Source organism: Mixophyes fleayi, chromosome 3, assembly GCF_038048845.1.
Source record: "Mixophyes fleayi isolate aMixFle1 chromosome 3, aMixFle1.hap1, whole genome shotgun sequence".
Lineage (NCBI taxonomy): Eukaryota > Metazoa > Chordata > Amphibia > Anura > Limnodynastidae > Mixophyes > Mixophyes fleayi.
In genome coordinates, this window is record NC_134404.1 from 39,322,559 (window position 1) to 39,343,571 (window position 21,013).

At 41.5% G+C, this 21,013-nt stretch overlaps 1 protein-coding gene across 2 annotated transcripts in view; it reads left to right on the forward strand.

Annotated features, from left to right (window-relative positions):
- The window catches only part of WDR35 (WD repeat domain 35), a 58,589-nt gene that overhangs the window by 12,259 nt on the left and 25,317 nt on the right, over window positions 1-21,013 (forward strand). For both annotated transcript variants that reach the window (XM_075201389.1, XM_075201388.1), the window contains exons 9-18: window positions 1,573-1,698; window positions 3,413-3,598; window positions 4,246-4,278; window positions 8,571-8,631; window positions 12,688-12,832; window positions 12,914-12,983; window positions 14,035-14,088; window positions 14,950-15,059; window positions 16,980-17,190; window positions 17,485-17,565. In XM_075201389.1, coding sequence (XP_075057490.1) covers window positions 1,573-1,698; window positions 3,413-3,598; window positions 4,246-4,278; window positions 8,571-8,631; window positions 12,688-12,832; window positions 12,914-12,983; window positions 14,035-14,088; window positions 14,950-15,059; window positions 16,980-17,190; window positions 17,485-17,565 — 1,077 coding nt within the window. The remainder of the gene's footprint in view (window positions 1-1,572; window positions 1,699-3,412; window positions 3,599-4,245; window positions 4,279-8,570; window positions 8,632-12,687; window positions 12,833-12,913; window positions 12,984-14,034; window positions 14,089-14,949; window positions 15,060-16,979; window positions 17,191-17,484; window positions 17,566-21,013) is intronic.

A 21,013-nucleotide genomic window follows, 5' to 3' on the forward strand; every position in this document is an offset into this window, starting at 1 on the left:
AGAATGACAGTATCATTATATTTGCTACAGTGTTGTCCATTGATAACTTATTTTGGTTAAAGGAATATATTGTACTTGCAAGCTTCTAAGACAACGTAGGACTTCTCACCAGGCCTGGTAACAAACAACTAACTTGTAGAGGTAGATTTACTGAAGCTTCTAAAAATGAAAAGTGGAGCTGTTGCCCATAGCAACCAATCAGACTCTAGCTATCATTTATCAAGTACACTCTAGAAATCGTCAGCTAGAATCTGATTGGTTGCTGTGGGCAACATCTCCACTTTTCTGTTTTTGGAAGGTGTGATAAATTCCCATTCCCTCTACGTTCTGTGAATGATTCTAGGAAGTTGTCCGGGTGACCTGGGAATCACGTCCATTTCAATAAAACAAATCCGTTAAGTCTGTTGTAAATGATGCATTGCCCATTCCCTGGCATCTGAGGGTAATTTAATAGTTTCTCAGCCCACTGTAAGGCTAGCATTAGAAATGTACAGACTAACCTCAGTTTGCAGGAAAATTATAACTTTTGGAATTTTTTTTGTCTAACACATCTAAATCGTATGTGGGAAATCTTTGTATATCTGTGTTATTGTTGGTTTTTATTTCTTTTATGTAATATGACATTCCATAAAGACAGGTTTGTTGGTGCGATGCGATGGCCTGACCGTAACACTGTAATTTAAGAGGTTGTCTGCACATCTCTGACAGGTACTGATGGTTTGATTGTTCAGTGCTATGGCCAAAATGTGAATGGTATCTGTGCTTCATCACACAAAGGGTATTTAAGTACACCTGACAGTTGCTTCCATTTGGGCAGACTTTCGACCATCGTGTCACTGCACACACTGACCCGACTTTTGAACGAGCGGTCGTATGTCGGCTGATTCAGCCGATTATTGGACAAAAACCGTGTAGTGTGTACCCAGCTTAACTATACCTCTCTACACATTGTATCTGTGTTTGTTTACTTATGATACTTTACTTTTCCCATTTGGAGAGTGCTACGTAATATATTGGCACTATATAAATACTGCATAATAATTATGTCGTAATGTTTGTGCTGCCATTAGCAATTTTACGTGCTAAGCTACCCTTGTATTTGGGCCCTCAACAGGAATCCAGCTGTCACTGACAACCTAGATTTAATTCATGTTGCTATAAACTGTTATATTCTGTTCTTGGTCATTTGATCACTGTACATAGTGTATAGCTCAATGTAGAAGTGTGCTGACATCAGCAGGGATCTCTGTAAGTGCAGGTAAGCCCAGCAGTGGAAAATAGAGTGCAGTCAGCACTGATAGATCCTGTGTAACCTGGATCTAAGAGTGGCTAGCATATCAGAGCCTGACCAGCTGGTAGATCCTGGTTACACTGAAGCTACCAATACTGGCAATAGGAAATACCGAACACGTTTTAAAAGGTCAGTCATGATGTTTATCAGTATAATGTTCATTTATTGGTAAACAAGGTAATGCAAATAAATGCTAATTTTTCAGTTGCTCTACATTTAATCATTTACGCTGGGATCTGTTCACATGTTATTTGTTCATCCTACTTAATTTTTCTCTTTAGCACCTGCGCACATTGAAGGTTCCCGGTAAACAAATGTCTGCTGTGTCCTGGGAAGGTGGAGGTTTAAGAATCGGACTGGCTGTGGATTCGTTCATATACTTTGCAAACATCAGACCAGATTATAAGGTGAGAACACTTTTGTGAGCGTGATAATCCAGGAATATGTTTCTGTAACTCTTTGCGCGTAAGTGATGCATAACTCTTAATTCTAGTGTTAAACAGGGCATTTAGTGCGACATTGTTTCTCTTACCCATCAAACTGCTGTCCGTTTTATTAGCATTGGTAAAGATTTTTGAATCGGTGTTTGTAGACTGTGTGAGCACCAATGTGATATCAAAGAAAGTCCATTCACTGCTATGTACCTGTAAAGTGAAGGATTACACAGCATTTGATTCATTCTAAGAAAAAATAAAATAATGGACAAAGCACCAGTGTGACACTTCCCTAAAGCTAGATCGTTGGTGTAAGCTGAAATCTAAGCTGTAAAAATGGCTGAATAATGCAAATAGGAACTTGTAAATCAGATCAGTTTTGCACTACACACTATGATATATCTGCAAAATAAATGCGTATTGGAGCAGTCAGGCAAAATATTTAAATAAAATGGATATATGAAATTGCTTCACTTAGATCTTCCTAATGTGACTCTTGTCTCACTACTTCCTGCTGGTGATCCTGGTTACCTCCAATCCCCTTCTCTCATCATTTCCCTATCCTCACTAACATATCACACAAATGGACAAGATCATTGCACCCCACAAGGTTAGAATAATTATCTCCTGCTGTAAACATTCTGATTATCTGATTGGCTGCAGGCTGTTATTTTCCTGTTATGAGCAAAATATAACAGTCGAGGAGGAGATGACAAATTAATGCAGAAATATGCTCTGACCTCAGTCAAACAAATCTTAACGATTTAAAGGTAATGAGAGTTGTAGCCCAATGTATATAACCTGCTTTATTGGTTACCTGGTAAGACCTAGTACAGACACCATTAATACATTGGCATACTAGGATTGTGGCTGTAGACCCACCTTCCTGATATGAGGTCACTATGAATTCCATGTTCATTCAGCTGCGTTTAGTAGCAGCTCCGTATTGTATAGCCAATCTACTGCACATTTCTCATATTTAGTCTTAAAGTAATAAGGATTTAACAACAGAACTGATAATAACATTTTCCAAGACTCTAAATCTTTTACATAATACTTATCTTATTATTAAAATATTGAACAGAGATTCCAGCCTTTCTGAGAATGTTAATCAGGGTTTGGTTCCCATTAGAAATTACTTCCACACCTAGGTGTTTATGTGTGACTTGTGAATACAACAGAAGGCTGTATTTATATGTGCAAATCTAGGTTTTACCTATAGAGTAGTTTCACAAATAATGCATGAGACTCTAATTCAAAGTAGCTAGTGACTGAAAGGTATTTCATTCAATATGGGAATCTTAGGTTTTGTTTATCTTGCTTTTTAAAGACAAATATAGCATCATTGTAAAAAGGTACAATTGTATTGATTTATTAAATATTACACTTCAACAAAGTAAATCTGATTAATTTAAAACACAAATTAATGTATTATTCGTCATTTAAAATGTTTGTTTAGGAATAAAGAAATCCAAATCCATGCATGTGTGGTCTGCTTCAGAGTCGCTGACCAGTATGATGGAAGCTTTCCTTATGTATTCCTCAGGAATAAGTTTTGTTTATATTGATTACATTATTACATTAGCTTTCCATACATTGTCTGCTTGTCTATCAGGGTTCCAATGTAAGATGTGTGTTACAGTAACAGTATCTGCATTATACTCACTGTAGTGCTTTCTCCCGGCAGTGGGGTTATTGCTCCAACACTGTTGTGTACGCTTACACAAGACCGGACCGTCCCGAGTATTGTGTCGTCTTCTGGGATACAAAAAACAACGAGAAGTTTGTCAAATATGTCAAGAGCTTGATGTCTGTCACAACGAGTGGGGATTTCTGTATTCTGGCCACCAAAGCTGATGAGAACCATCCTCAGGTTTGTGTATTGTTTATATTATTGCTATGTATAGAGGTCATTAATGTTACCTGTTTTACCTGCATCATTGTAGAGTGGGGAACATTTTGATTAATTTGTTTTATATGCAGTAAAGCAATGCTGGGCAACAAGATATGTGGGGTATGGGAAGTGCCCACCACTGATTTACTGTAATGTTTATACTGTATAATTACATTCCTACACTGTGTATTAACTCATGGCCTCACCTGGCTCCAGTTCTTATACACAGAGAAAATGTTTTTTTTTTTTTTACCTGTTAAAATATCATGCATGAATATAAAAACTACAATATATATATAAGTATACAATAATGTCACATTGCAAACGTACAACATTGCTCTGCAACTTAAAGCACTGTGACATCCGGAAATACTGCAGAGAGTGCCTGAAATCAGTGCATGTACTTGTAGGACATCCTTATTAGTAATGAAATTAGTGCATGTACTTGTAGGACATCCTTATTAGTAATGAGGTCATTGGCATGTAAACACATCCAGGCCAGCCCAAGTCATGCAGACTTCTGATGACTGGTGTAGAGACACTGCAGGGTACAGGACACAGTTTCAGCCTATTTCAGTTTATTTGGATACACTGTTTCCTCAAATTGTTCTGCTTCTTCCCTACAGGACGACAACGAAGCAGAGACCAATAGATCTAAGGTAAAATCACTGCATTTTATATGCTTTGGGTATTTATGCTGATAAGTCATAGGGGGGTATTCCATTGTTAGCGTTAACGCTCTCAAACGAGCGCTCAAAAAATCTTAGCGTTAATACGGTAATTACTCGCGGAATTTCAGCTCGCAGTCCTCTGAGCGGCGAGCTGAAATTCCGCAAGTAAACTACCGTATTAACACTTTTCGAGCGCAATATTACCGTATAAACGGTAATATTTTTTGAGCGCTCGTTTTTTAGCCTTAACGCTAACAATTGAATACCCCCCATAGTGTTAGGTTAGGTATTGCTGCTCTAAGATGAATACAAGATTCCTCTTTCTGTAATTTATACACGGCTAGTGCATGAATTAGCCTAGATATGTATGCTTAGTGGTTAGCACTTCTGTCTCACAGCACTGGGGTTATGAGTTTGATTCCCGACCATGGCCTTATCTGTGTGGGGTTTGTATGTTCTCTCCGTGTTTGCGTGGGTTTCCTCCGGGTGCTCCGGTTTCCCACCACACTCTAAAAACATACTAGTAGGTTAATTGGCTGCTATCAAAATTCACCCTAGTTTGTCTGTGTGTGTGTGTGCGCTGATGTTAATGAGTTCTCTGTACAGCGCTGTGGAAGTAGTGGCGCTATATAGATGATGATGATGATGGCGTATTCATATAGTGCTCCATTTAATGGTGATACCCAATATATGTTGGTTCATTTACATATGTAGAAGTGATAGAAGAAGCTGCATGGTTTTTATTTGTTTTTTTATTTTACTTTTTTTTTCAGATGATTTTACTTATTGTAATGTTTACCTTGGGGAGACTCTGGTCTCTCTCCTTTTGTCTGCAGTAAAGGATTCAGTGTAATCTGGATGTAATTGAGCTACTTGTATTCGGTCCAGTTCCTACGGACGTCACAGTGCTAGCAGGAGGGAGAGGCTTGGTGCAGGATGGGCTACGCTTGCTCTGCTCAGACCAGGGAGCATCTAGCACTTTATTTGGTTCCTTGCACCCTCTCTGGGACCTATCACTGACAGCTGCCACTTGTGATGTCCACAGACACAAAAGAGTATTATACAGGTCATGTCGAGTTAAGAAGCCACCACGCTGCAGTTTTAAATTGGTACATGGTTGGCAAGGGGTTAAATTGGATAATAAAGACCATGACTTAAGGCAAGAATCTGAGTCAGCTGGAGGACATAGACATCACTAGGTGATGTCTAAGCTCCATCATCAGGGCATATTCAGAATAGAAGTTATTGTTCTCCGCTGCTAGCTTAGCCCTCTACTCTGCCAGAGATGATCGTTATATTGAGTGCTCTTCGCACAGTAGTATATGGTTACGCCCTCTATCTGTTTTCCTAAATTTATTTTACTTCTTTGAGATTTGCTTCGGTCAGGCTCTACCTGATATCTGAGAAGTGGCCTTGGTCTCTCTCCACCATACACTCCTGACTTTGGATCACTGGGCAGATGGGCACAGGGAGAACGTAGTGGAACAGACAGGTTATTGGTGTCTCTCCTCTGTGTCTGTATACACAGAGTAGGCCCCCCTCTCTTGTACTTATCACACAGCGCAGCGTATGGAGGAGCAGTAAGTGTAGGGTCTCTTACACTGCGGCTATTGTCCGTATATATCCCACCTTTATTTCCATTTGTGATTCCTCCCCTCTCCCACTGTTATCTACAGGCAGAGACTCTGCCTTTCCTGTGGGTAATGGCTGTAATGGACTGGGAATGTTTATACCAGGAGGACAGTCTCTCATTCAGTGGTGTCCCTCATAGAAACCGCTTGAGTAAAGTACATGGGATAAAGCACGCTTATTGTATATTATAAGGATCTTAGAAGTCGCTGACTTCCATGACCATAGACCATTATGCAGGTGCTGAAAGTTCAAGTTGATTTCTGATATTTGTTTACAGAAGGGTGTATATTATTTCTTGTGATGCACACATTTTAATGAGTGAAAAAAACACACACAGAGAATGACACACTGACACACAAACATGTAGAAAGACACACACGCACATACACACCCACACACCCACACACTCTGCCCCCATCGGTTACACATTTTTTAAATGTTTGTTTTTTTCTAAATTTTTATGCCAACTTTGATTTTAACATTAAATCCTGCCTACTGCCACCACCCACATACCCGCACCGCAAAGAAAAGTAAGATCCCACATTTATTTAGAAGGTGGCTAGAATATTGGTTGCAACGGCTACCAGAACGTGACAATTATACATATATTATTTACAGTCCATTGATGCTTATTGTACAGTAATTACATCAGGTGCTATCTGTTTCTGCTATCTCCTGGCTTTTTACACATTACTTAATGTGATATTCAGCAGTACGTGGACCATCACCTGCCACCTAAGCTGTCACCAGCTGCCACGTGACTGTTACATATGAAACCTGCTCTCACCATGTTTAGGATGTAGGTGTTTAACTTGTCATGAAACAAAATTTGAAGCAATGACCTCTGAACCACAAAAAGAATGCACTGCGGATAATTCACAAATTAGCTCATTTATTGAGGAATATTAGATATAACATATACAAATACATAAAAATACAATATTAAAAATCATGCCCTGTTTATAATATAACCTGGATATATGACATGCACTTTAAAATACTATAAGTGCTGTTTTTATGAGAAATAGAGAGAGAATTCCTGCAGAAATAGTTATTTAATTAGTTCTCCTATCACCAATAGATCAAATGTTCCATACAATTAGAGCCTCACAATAATATTAGTGATGGAAATATATCCCGAAATAATCCGGAATTGACATATTATTCAACCAAACAAAGCCGTCGGTATACTGGGTCCACTCTAAGTAAAGTTCTAAAAGTGTGTGCTCCTCAAAGTGTGTGCTCCTCAAAGTGTGTGCTCCTCAAAGTGTGTGCTCCTCAAAGTTTTACTTGTCACAGAGGCCTTCTGCTGATCAGGTGCCGATCAGGTGAACAGGATGGGACTAGCTTTATGCTTTCATATGATCAATCACATTATTTTTGTTTATTTATATAGCACCAATCATACTATACAGAGAATACCTGTTTTTTTTCTTTTCAGTTATGTATTTCTTTTATACATATTTGTCTCTTTTGTACATATCTGCATGCGTACAAAGGCATTACTCCAACCTTTTCTTCTATAGTCATTATACTGTTTCTAATCCACACACCTATGTGTAGAACATGTTATAATCTCTCAGTGGGCCTTACTTCTAAGTCTCACTTACCTTCTACTTTATCTAGTACCAATCCATTTGTAATAACTGTCTATTCTGATGACCACATTCAATTATTTCCACTTGCTACTTGTTCAAACTCATTTTCTTTTTTTCTCTTTCAAAGTTCATTCATTTACTTTTTGAGATAACAGTTGGTGCCTCTTACATCTTGCTGCTGTTATAGGCCAGTAATCTTTTAACCACAGCAGCACCCCCCCCACCCTGTGTCAGCACCCTAATGCTGCTATCCGCTCCCTAACTAATGGCTCGAGCCCCCACTTCTCAGCTAATGAAGTCACAGCTCGCATGCAGCCCCAGTGCATTAATCTGCAGCACTATCGTTACTAGCGGCCTTTTGGAGCACTACAAGCACCAGTGTGGCTGGTCTTTACTCTACTAGATATGTAAATTAGAGGCATGGTGTAATCTTATCACAGTGCAAAAGCAGCTCATAATTGTTAAAGGTCCAGGTGTCTAATTCCTTTCCTGTTACTAATATTATTCCTAAACTGTTTATGGGTCACTCCTACTAGCCAGCTTCATATGCACAGTAATATAGTATTTGAAATAATGACACTATTACTTACGTTTAAAACAATACCAGATAAAATGTTAATGTAGAAATGTAATATACTCTCAGCTATTCTATCAATGTATTATTAACCAGTCGCATTTTACAAGGGTTAACGCTTGCAACTAAGCCTATGTGAATAAATTGTGAAGTTCTTTGTTGTAAATAGTCTTAGTCTGTGGAGTCCCTTAATCTGCCCATTGTCCATCCAAAATTTATATGCATCAGCAAGGTGTAATAGATGTACACGTAGATGCCATCTTCCCGGGTAAAATGAGGTGCAGTGATGTAAGAAGGTTGCAAAGTTGAATTGTGTGCTGCAACGCAGTTGCCTGCTGTAAATGACCACCATTGTGCTTGCACAAAGAAGTGAAACGCGTAGCATATTCTGGAGAACTATACATTGTATGGAGAAACAATTCAGTCTACTTTACTTTATATTTACTTACTTTTTATCTATTCTGTTTTATTTCCAGTATGTGCTTGTTTTATGCAATTCCATTGGAACTCCGTTGGATTCTAAATACATAGACTTAGGTAAGGTGCCAATATGTTATCTAATGAGGATGACGACCCCACTACTATCTGACTTCCATGTCCCTTGATAACTGTTCTTATGCACTGTCACAGCCAATCACAAAGCAATATGGAGGAAGCACCAGCTGACAGCTTTACCTTGATGGTTAATAAGGAGTCTTAGCTGCAAGTCAGACATATTTGCAGCAGGATGGTCCAACTTTTATTATTTAGATCTAATTGTAAAGTTGTTTTTCTTTTATTTGATTTTATAATTTATATTGCAGTTAGATGTTGTTTCCTGGAAAGTTTGTTACTGTGTTATTTGCAGCATTGCTCACAGCAAAACATAGCAAATCAGTTGTCCGACTACTACTAATACTTCATAAACCAAGGGTAGATATACTTTCAAAGTTAAGGACTAAGCTCTACAATGGTTCCTCTTGCTTGCTATCCAACTGCTGAAGCTGGGCAACAGTTGTAAATGTAAACTCAATAAAAACAGTTGGATGTGTGAACTTTGATTCATATAGAGGTGCGTCCAACACCATAATCTTCCCGCATTAGTGTGATATAAGCCTCACATCTCTATTCTGTAATATTGGGGACATTGTACCTTCTACTATATAAGTCTCAGTCTGTAGCTTCTGGGTTACCTTCATTCTGTTCCTTAGATTGGGGCACAGTCACATGTAGCCCTGTCCTCACTAATATGATCACATTAGTGGACAGGTCGCTGCCTCCCTCATTATCAGTGTATCTCCTGCTGCTGTCACCAAACTGATTACTAATAAACAGGATAAATATGGATGAGTATGTTTTGAAGTTTGAGAAAATAAGTTGCACAGACCTTCCAAAATAAAATCAGTTTAGCCATTTAATTGTTCTTGGTTTCTGTTGAAGATTATGTAACTTTTAAGATTGAGGACTGTGAACATTCCGATAGGTACATGTGGATGGGCAGGAGATGAAGAGTAAATACACTAAGGAGGCTAGACCCAAGACAACCCATAAATGATTACCGCCTACCTCAACCCCTCCTAGTGCTGCTATGTCTGTGCAGCTATATTGTTGTATATCAGCCCCACTCTGTGCCTCCGCATCATGGGCTTATTGTTTATGCTTTTCCCCACAGCTCTATGGGATCGACACTGTTCTGGAAATGAGTTTATTTCCTCCAATATGCAGAGCTGTACATATCTCATGATGTGTCCACCTCCGCGTCTGCCTGTGTGACCGCAAGTCGTCATCATCATGATCATCTGCCTTATAGCAGGTGCAAAACATGCCTTCTACCAGGCGTATATGTGTGGTTCTGCCGGTCTGCTTGAGCCACAGTTTCGTGTACCCTTCCTGCGCTTGCACACCTCTTTCCTGCAGGCGGGCGTAAATGCTAGAATCGTGCAAGTCTGCATAAGAGCGTTCACCCACTTTCTGTGCATGTGCAGAGCGATTTCACGTACGATACACTGTGCAAACTGGCGTATATGCCACCCTGAAACAGCCCCATAGATTTCCATTCTGTAGTTTGTTCCGTGGGGTCCGTTTACCAACGCAGCCTAGTAGTCCGGAACTACGAATGCATCTCATCGCTGTCCATGGCCCAAAGCTTAGGCTGTGACAAGTTGTGGATAAATAAATGTAAGCAGTATGATATAAAGTAATACAGGCTGTTATTGTGTGCAGGATATAATAAAATGAGACGGGACAGTGCTGCATTATAAGGCTACACAATGTCACTCTGTATGGGATCTGCAGCAGTGTACAGTAATATGCATAATCAGCACGCGGAAACCATCACATTACATAACTGTGTATGCTCTGCTCTTTCTCATGTTAGTAGGTGCTAGTTTATTACATAATGCTCTGAAATAGTAGCCGTCTTTTAGAAGAAGTGAGAATTTATACATTAAATCCTTCGCCCTCTGTAGAAAGTAAACGGCAATATGTACATTCTCCGGCATCCAATAGTCTCCTAGTTCCGCTACAACAAATGGACCTTTCATTGCTCCATGGTAAACAGAGCCAAATGTTCAGCGTTTGTCCGTTTTATCCTCCGCCTGTAAAATTCCTTCTTCACATTGAGATGCCAGCTCCAGAAGCTCCTCAGTAGACATGGGAAAATAGTCTTTTGTAACACTGCGGAATGCTAATATAACACCGTTTGTTTTTCTTCTGGCCACGGGTAAGGATCTGTTCATTTCTTAGGTTATAAACACTATGGGGGGTATTCAATTACAATTCGCGGGATGCGATTACGCGCGTATAAAGCGTCATTACGGTAGCGCAATATCGCGGATTTGGGGTGCGCACGATGTTGCGGTACCGGGACCCGCGCGGCCGCGAATCGTAATTGATTATGCCCCGATAAATTAGGTTTGACTCTCACAAAGAAAATGATTTGTCTTTAGAACTTCACTATTATTACTTTTCTGTTTAGTTAAATGAAGTGGTAAAAATGTACTAATATACGTATATCCCTTCCCCTGACAATAGGCACTTACAGTAGCTACGGTCACAATGGGGGCATATTTATACGCTATAATCCTATCAGAGATGTGCATACATTGGAGGACGACCTTTGTCCGTCATTTTGATTATATCTTTTTCTTCTGTCAGTGAATACTGCTGTTTAGTGTCTTCTTGACATTAATACAAGTCTTCTGCAATGAAAATAGGCTTAAGGCGTCACAATAAAAGTGGTGACAGAGTACTTCTGCAATGTTATGCTAATACGTACTCGATTGCTTTAGAAACATTACTTTATTCTGTATTATTATATTGCATTGTTTGATTTAAAATACTCGCATTGTACCCCCCACCCCATGTCTCTCCCTACCTTTCCTTCATTTTCTTTTTGCTTCTGTGCCCTTTACCACAAGATTTACAATAAAAACCATTATTAAAAAAAAAAAAAAGTGGTGACAGGCTAAGAGGGGCGAGACCATCTCCACAAATACTATTCAATAGATTTTTTGTTTTTTTTTCCACAAAACAGTTGTTTTTTTTAAGTCGTGTTTGACAAGGAGGTAAATTTATCAAGCCTAAAAAGGAAAAGTGGTGGTATTGCCCATTATCTAGAATGTATTAGATAAATGACAGCTAGAATCTGACTGGTTGCTATGGGCAACACCTCCACTTTTTCATTTTAGAAGCTTGGAGCTAACTTGGCGCTCCTGTAGCCTCCCTGTTGCCCACAGCAACCAATCAGATTCTTCCCATTGTGTTCTAGAATGTACTAGATAAATGACAGCTAGAATCTGCCTGGTTGCTATGGGCAACACCTCCACTTTTCCATTTTAGAAGGTTTGCTAAATCAACCTCTAGGGGTCAGTGTTCTGATTGTATGAAACAGCTTCCAGAGTGCTCTATTGCAGGGCTATGGAAGGATTTTAGTCCTTGAGTGCGGCGTCAGGTAATGAGGCTGACCTGGGTGCAAGGGCACCCTCTACTTGCTGTACGTGGCTGGACATATTTATTCATTGAAAGAACCACCGAACGTAAAATTGTCTGCTAAGGTGTACTCCATTATCATGCGGTGTCCAACATTGCTACTCCCAGCTGTTCACACCTTGGCCAATTTACAGATTAATAAACTGTAATTAGGAAAAATGCAAAATATGCTAGTGGGAATGGGACCTAGTTCGCCTTATGATGTTACGATCCATTTTGAGGAATATGTGCATTTCTAACCTAAAATGTTTATTTTTGTAATGATTGAATATAGCCATATTGAATTATGATATTATAATATACAATATTATAATATTGATTTAGCCATAGTCTTAGACATACCTACATTAGATGTGTCAGCCATACAGGAGTCGCATCAATTCTAACCATAACTAGATTGAGATTGTCACTGTTTATGAAGAACATAGAGGCTCCGCTCTGAGTCTTTAGGAATGGGCAGTGGCAACAGCTTTATTTTTGTCTGAACTACTACTGTACAAGATAAAACAGACTATAATTTCACTAACAACCAGTGGCATCACCTCTGCCCACACAGTGCATGTCTACCACGGTTGGTGACCAGCCAATGTGTACTTTAATGTAGTCCTCTTTTTTTTTCTACAGTACCCTTGTTCGTTACCATGACAAAAACACACGTTGTAGCAGCATCTAAGGAAGCCTTTTATGTCTGGCAGTATCGAGTAGCAAAGAAGCTGACCGCAATGGAGATTAACCAGTTGCTGCGGACCAGAAAAGAGGGGAGAGAACGGTAAAGATTTGTAAAATTTAGATGTTTGGAGAATTGCAGGAACTCATGGAGAGTTTATGCCCTGACACTTGTGTATTGCAGGATGTTTCACATTGATGAAGCTCCATCTGGGACTGGGGAGGGGCTTCTGGATTACAGTAAGGCAGTGGCAGTAAGTGAATTTGCTATTTAAAGAAAAGGAAACTTGGTAAAAACAAAAGCAGCCAATCACATTGCATGGATTCATCACATAGTCTCAGAGGCCAATAACTCCTCCTTTCCTTGGGCACATATGTCATTCTGATGTACATTAGTGTCATATAGGCATTGTGCTTTCTGTTATAATAAGTACCACTAGCAATGACTGTTTCAAGTCTGGCACAAGAAATCCTTCCAAAATGTTTACTATACTTTTGGAGTTAGTAGCCTGAAAGTTCAAAGGGGTCTGTTGGAACGGGTACTCTTGACTGTTTGCACTCTCACTTACAGAGATCTACTGAGATATACTGATTAGTAGCACTAGCCAGCTGCTTGTCACTCAACATCATTGCTTTCATTCTCTTCTGTTTTACACAATCGCTAAAGAATTATCGAGTATTTTGTATCAAGAGGACCAGGTATAATAATAGGATAGGAAAACCATCCCTCTTTTATTTTATTCCTTTTACAATCAAAAATTATGGAAAACAAGCCCTTACTTGCCATGTTGGAAAGGGACCCCTATTACTGTCGGCATGAGATTGGAGTCCTTTTGTAGAAGAACGCGGAGGGAGAAAAATAGAGGCATCAAGCCCTTACACTGAAAACCTCTGGGACTTTTCAAAGCTGAGGACTATGACCCATGTACGTTATATCTTTAAAACATTTTAACATAACCCAGGAGCTTTCTTAAAAATGTCCCACTTCCTTGATAGTATTTTATATCTCACAAATAAGACCCATAAAATTAGATTTCTCAGTATCTAAAATAAATCCTCTTGTTTTTCTTCTAGCATGGTATGTGTAGGAAATAATCCTTAAACATAGAAGTGGCAGAATTCTTTCATTTTATTCTTCATAAATTTCCCTAAAATCCTCAGCTTCACTCCTCGGATTGCATTTATTTCTCTAGCGTGGATGATTTAGCCAACCTAATATTCTTAAAACCTCCATCCTCGTTATCCTTTAGTGTCTCTTTGTAGTAGTTTAGCGTCTTGCATCTAAATGTTATTTTCTCTTTTCAGGCAACAAGAGACCCCATCTGCTGTATAACGGCATCCGATAAAGTCCTAATTGTGGTAAGTGTTGATTAGTTTATTTTACCATAGTCCTGTCGCCTACAACAGTAGTGCCCTAATTTTACACTGTAATATAACTATCTACTTTACTTTTCTGACATACAATATGCTGCCCCTGAGGTTGGAATAAGACTGACAAGTGTCACGTCACACAGCCTCCTCAGTTAGTTGCTCCTCAGTTTCTTCTCATAATTGGTCTCCTGTGAATCATCATCATCATCATCATTTATTCCGCAGCGCTGTGCAGAGAAGTCGCTCACATCAGTCCCTGCCCCATTGGAGCTTACAGTCTAAATTCCCTAACATACACACAGAGAGACAGACAGACAGAGAGAGACACACACAGACTATGGTCAATTTTGATAGCAGTCAATTAACCTACTAGTATGTTTTTGGAGTGTGGGAGGAAACCGGAGCACCCGGAGGAACCCCAAGCAAACACGGGGAGAACATACAAACTCCACACAGATAAGGCAATGGATGGGAATTGAACTCATGACCCCAGCGCTGTGAGGCAGAAGTGCTAACCACTAAGCTACCATGTTTTATATTGTAGTCCATGGCTGCAGAAACAGTGCTCCCACAACCTAAATTGGACTCCAGGATCCCTGTCATCTATCTAATTACAGCAGCGTCCTATAATTTATTATTTTATGAGCGTGCTAGTTACCAGCACATGTCTGATTACCAATAAAGCACTCCTGACATAACTGCTAGAGAGACAGGAGGCGAGGTATATAGGACAGCCATCCGTTTACAGCACAGAGCACATGGCGAGTCCTCCTGATGGAATGACGTATTTATGTATATGTAAATGCTTGGTCCATGAACTATCTTGCAGTCTTGTTGAATATTCTATAGGCCCGCGAATCTGGAACAGTACAGAGATACAGTTTACCAAACGTGGTGCTAGTACAGGAGTATGCGCTAAGCTGCCGCGCACATCAGATGAGTATGAACTGCAATTCCAGGTGTGTATGTTACTTTACCCAGCATTCCGTCTGGTGACGCCTCTCTCGTAGTTACCGCATGTACAACGGGATACATAATATACCAGTGCTCGGTCAAGTCTGAGTACCAGCTACATGGCAATAGAAGTCATAGCATGTCCTTACTGTATAAATATGTATATATCTAGCACTATATAAATGTGAGTATGGTTGACATTTTTTTCAGTGCATTTAATTCAATGTAGCCCTTAGTCTTTTTGCATTGGAAGTCGCTGGTCACCTGACTGTGTGTCTGCTTACCTGCTGGAACTCTGTGTTATGTTGCTCATTTAAGTTTTCTTGTGATGATCCTGCATTGGTTTTTGGTTTATATGGGTGAGCATTCTTTGCTGATACTGGATAGTCACTAATCATTGTGGGATACCCCTATATAAGGGTTTTTTTTCCTCCTCTCTTCCTTGTTTTCTTTGGTATGTATTAATTGTGTGTATTATTTTGTAATTAATCAGTCTGAGAAAGCTGGTTGATACAGAATAATGTTATTGTTTATGTGTTGGATCCAATATGTTGTCTGAGCGTTGGATTATATTACTGTTTCCAGCGTTTCTGACATGTGGATTTGTATACTGGGCGCCACACTTACACATTCCCTTATCTGTTACAGATTTATTTTGGCAGGTTTTCTGGGTAACACTTTTATTTTGTATAGCTTTTAATGCATACCTTATACAGAACAAAATAAATCATTCATTCTTATTTAGTGACAAGTGACAAGACGTGCCACTTTAGTTACTGCTTCAGACAGCAACTTGATACATACACCTTGGTCGGACAGGTGGATGGGAGGCTGGAGATGTGGAGAATAGCTCAGTTTTTATAGGGGATAATGATAACATGCAGAGTTCTGCACCCTGTGGCCCTCGGGGTGTTGTGGAACTACAAGTACCGCCATGCCCGACAGCTGTTAAACTCACTCAGATACTTAAGTGACAAAAAAAATTGAGCATCTTGGTGATGCAGAAAACCCTAATGTCCTGCGTCACTGTAATACAGCAATACATATTTTGTATATGTTGGAAATCTAGATACAATAATTTTTCAGCACACAACAATAACCCCCTTCCTTCTAGAGAGGAATGTAGGAAAGGAGATTGTATATTAAGACTTTTGATAACCTAATTCTGAAGGTTTTTTTTTATAGACATTTGTACTTCAGTTTGCTTGAACATGAAGTTTTCCTTATTGACTATAGCATTCACTTACATATTATGGTAGATTTGTAAGGCGATACATTGCCATTGCTCCGCAGCATCGTACAGTAGGGAAAACAAGACCTACATAAAACAGGGACATACAAGGTACACAGAATAAATGCAGACATGAAAACAAAGGGTATGAAGGACCCTGCTCATTAGAGAGCTTACATTCTAAGGGGAAGAGGGCACAGCTGAAACAAGAGGAGCGAGTGTGGTTTAGAGGGAAGATTGGGACAGTTGTGAGGATGCATTAGTGTGAATAGTGTTATAGTATTATCGGGGATAATGTAAGCTTTAAAAAAGAGATGGGTTTTCTGAGAGCGTCTAAAAATGTAAAGGCTGTGGGAAAGTCTGAGTGAGCGTGGAAGGGAATTCCATAAGTGGGGAGCAGCACAGGAGAAGTCTTGTAGGCAGGAGTGAGAGACAAGGCACAGGTCAGAGGTATATCTAATTAGGCACGAGGGAGAGTCTTTTGATATAACAATTAATGTCAATATCGGCAAAGAAAAAATAAAGTGCAAAACAGTTTTGTACATTTTGCAGAGTCTTTTCCTGCTTCTAATTAGTACTGCCTAAATTAAACTGTCACAAGCCTACAGGACCTTCATACACCCTCTGGATTTAAGCCTTGCTCTCTGAGATAATAACTATGAGCGTGTGCTAATATGTTCTGTCCCTCCTCCAGCCGCCTGGCTATCATAGATATCTCTGGAGTGGTCACATTCCTGGATTTAGAAGCCCGGTACACAGATGACAGCGGCCAGCCAGTGATTGGTCAGCAGCTGAAGTTTGAGCGCAAGGATGTTTGGGACATGAAGTGGGCCAATGACAACCCGGACTTGTTCGCAATGATGGAGAAAACCAGGATGTACGTGTTCAGGAACTTGGATCCAGAGGTAAATATAATTATACAAATTAATAATGCACAGCCAGAAAAAAATACCTTACATTTCATGTATATTCAGTTTTACACGTCGCTTATACAGAGTGCAGGCAGCCATCAGTTCACTGGGAACATCACTGAGGCATCAAGTGCCTCGTGTCTCCGTGATGTACTGAAATCATTGTATGTTTGATCACTGGATATTTATGTGGATAAAGTAATTTCCTTCCTACAGATTATCAATACATTATTTATATTTGTTCCTCTTTAATATTGTTTTATCATTTTCCTGTATTATTTATTTCAGGAACCCATTCAAACATCAGGATATATTTGCAATTTTGAAGACTTGGAAATCAAATCTGTTCTTCTGGATGAGTTATTAAAGGTATGTACTGTACGCTGTGTCCACAGCCCACGTATTTCCATTCTGGTAATTAGAAGCAGTGAGCGTTTATTTTGCCTTAAATGGACATAATGTGCTGTGTGCAGCTTCATGTTTGATGTTCTATATTTTCACAGATGTGTTGGTTGGACAAAGTTTTCTCCTTACAGAAATATATATATATAGTAAAATGTATTTATTATCAGCGTGTAAAAGTGCATTAAGCTGCAATATGCCAGTTCATCTCAAATATGCAGTGTTGCACTGTAGTGTTTGGTATAATACAGAATAATCAGGTACCACGTTTTCTTGGGCCACATCCACAATACATGGGGGCTGATGCACAGTTGGTGACAGAATGTGAGTAAATGTCTCTTAATAAAAGGGCATAGTAAGATATCGTATCTCAGCCCTTCCGTAGAGCCGTACTCCTCTCGAAATGCGTCGGATCCAGCAGCACATGCACCTGGTTTAGAAAAAGTCCCCATTAGCGAATATTCGTGCCTACAGCATGGGGCAGCATGTTGGCGTAGTGGTTAGCATTTCTGCCTTACAGCACTGGGGTCGTGAGTTCAATTCCTGAGCATCTGTGTGGAGTTTGTATGTTCTCCCCGTGTTTGCGTGGGTTCCCTCCGGGTGCTCCGGTTTCCTCCCACAATCAAAAAAAAAACACATAACAGTAGGTTAATTGGCTGCTAACAAATTGACCCTAGTCTGTCTGTGTGTTAGTGGATTTAGACTGTAAGCCCCAATGAGGAAGGGACTGATGTGAATGAGTTCTCTGTACAGCGCTGCGGAATTAGTGGCGCTATATAAATAAATGGTAATAATAATAAGGATGAAAAGATCAGTCTCCTAACTGGTATATATGCATGTTTCCATATGAGCCCCATTTGTGTGATCACACCTTTAGTGTACTCGGCCTGTGTCCGCATGCCCCTTCCCTCCCCGTCTCGCCTCTCCAGACACTGTAAGTGCCAGATTGGGGCAAGTCTGCGTAGAAACATATACCGCTTATTGGACAGGCGTAGAACGATATCACTCCGGATACACTACGCAAGCTGACATATGACTCAATAGGCATCAGCCCTATAATTATTATTATTATTATTATTAATTTTTATTTATAAGGCGCCACAAGGTGTCCGTAGCGCCGTACAGGGACAAACAAATTACAATACAATGGGAGACAGCACAGTACAGTAAACAGTAAGCACAGTAACTCAATAAGCTCAATGCACAGCTAGAGAGGGCGGGGAAGGGGGAGGGAGGATCCGCAAACGACGGGGCCCAAGAAAGAGGGCGCGGAAGACAGGGAGACCCCAGGGGGGAAGAGGGAGCGAGAGTGGACGTGGAGTGGAGGACCCTCGAGGAGGAGGGCTAAGTAGCTGGAGAGCAGAGTTAGAAGTGGTGGAAACAGGAGGAGAGATGGCCCTGCTCAGAGGAGCGTACAATCTAAGGGGAGGGGTGGACAGACAGAGAGACGCAGGGGAGAGAGGGAGAGTAGGGGGACGGAGGCAGAAGATAAGGTAGGAAGTTAAGTGGGAGACAGGCTTTAAGAAAAAGGTGAGTTTTTAGGGCCCGTTTGAAACTGGACAGATTAGGGGAAGTTCTGAGGGAGGGAGCTTGTTCCAGTGGAGGGGGGCAGCGCGGGCGAAGGATACGCGCATGGGAGGAGGTTATAAGGGGGGAAGAGAGGCGACGGTCAGAGGCAGAACGGAGAGGGCGGGATGGAGCATGAATAGAGAGGAGGGTGGAGATGTAGGGCGCAGTGGAGTTGGCGAGGGCCTTGTAGGTGAGTGTGAGGAGCTTAAAGAGGATTCTGAAGGGGAATGGGAGCCAGTGAAGGGCTAGGTAGAGGGGGGAGACAGAAGAGGAGCGGCGAGAAAGGAAAATAAGCCTAGCGGCAGCGTTAAGAACAGATCGAAGGGGAGCGAGATGAGAGTGGGGGAAGCCAGTGAGGAGGAGGTTGCAGTAGTCCAGGCGGGAGATGATGACAGTGGGTAAGGCATTTGGTGGCATCTTGGAAGAGAAAGGGCCGGATGCGAGCGATGTTACGCAGCTGGAAGCGGCAAGATGTAGCAAGAGAGAGGATGTGGGGGCCAAAGGGGAGAGAGGAGTCGAGGATGACACCAAGGCAGCGAAGTTGGGGGACAGTGGAGATAGAGGTGTTGTCAACAGTGATGGAGAGGTCAGAAGGGGATGAGGTATGAGAGGGAGGAAAAACTATGAGATCAGTTATGGCAAGGTTAAGTTTGAGGAATCGAGAGGACATCCAGGAGGAGATGGCAGAGAGGCAGGCGGACAACCTAGAGAGGAGGGAGGGAGAGTGATCAGGAGAGGAGAGGTATAGTTGAGTGTCGTCAGCGTAAAGGTGGTAGCTGAAGCCGAAGGAGCTGATGAGTTTACCCTGGGAGGAGGTGTATAGAGAGAAGAGTAAGGGTCCCAGAACAGAGCCCTGAGGGACCCCGACTGGAAGGGTGGACGGGGGGGAGAGAGACCCAGAGATGGTGACAAGGAAGGATCGGTGAGTAAGGTAAGAGGTGAACCAGGACAGGACTGGGCTGGAGAGGCCGAAAGACTGGAGGGTGTGAAGGAGGAGGGGGTGGTCAACTGTGTCGAAGGCTGCAGAGAGGTCAAGGAGGATGAGAAGAGGGAAGTGGCCCCTGGCTTTAGCAGAGAGGAGGTCATTGGTGACTTTAGCCAGGGCAGTTTCAGTGGAGTGAAGGGGGCGGAAAACAGACTGGAGAGGATCAAGGAGGGAGTGTTCAGAAAGGTAGGAGGTGAGACGGCTGCAGACGAGCCTCTCGAGAATTTTGGAGGCAAAGGGGAGAAGAGATATGGGGAGAAAGTTCGAGAGAGAAGTGGGGTCGAGATTAGGTTTCTTAAGAATGGGGGATACGAGTGTATGTTTGAAGGAGGAGGGGAAGATGCCAGTGGAGAGGGAGAGATTAAAGAGGTGAGGGAGGTGGGAGCAGGTGGTGGGGGAAAGGGATCGAAGAAGGTGGGAGGGGATGGGATCCAGGGGACAGGTAGTGGGGGGGGGGGAGGATGAAATGAGAGAGTGGACTTCCTCGCCGTTGGTGGGGCGGAAGGAGTGGAGGAGAAGGTGGTTGGGGGGGAGGACGGAAGAGTGGGAGGGGTGGAAGAGAGAGTGGAGGAGGAGATTTCAAGTCGGATGGCCTCGATTTTAGAGGAGAAGAAGGAGGCGAAATCGGAGGCAGTCAGGGAGGAGGGAGGGGGCCAGGAGAGTGCTGAAGGTGGCGAAGAGGCGGCGGGGGTTAGAGGACTGGGAAGAGATGAGGGATTTAAAGAAAGATTGTTTAGCGAGTGAGAGGGCAGAGCTGTAGGATGAAAGGATGAATTTAAAGTGGAGGAAGTCAGCCAGGGAGCGGGATTTTCTCCAGTGACGTTCGGCTTTACGGGAGCATTTTTGGAGGAAGCGGGTAAA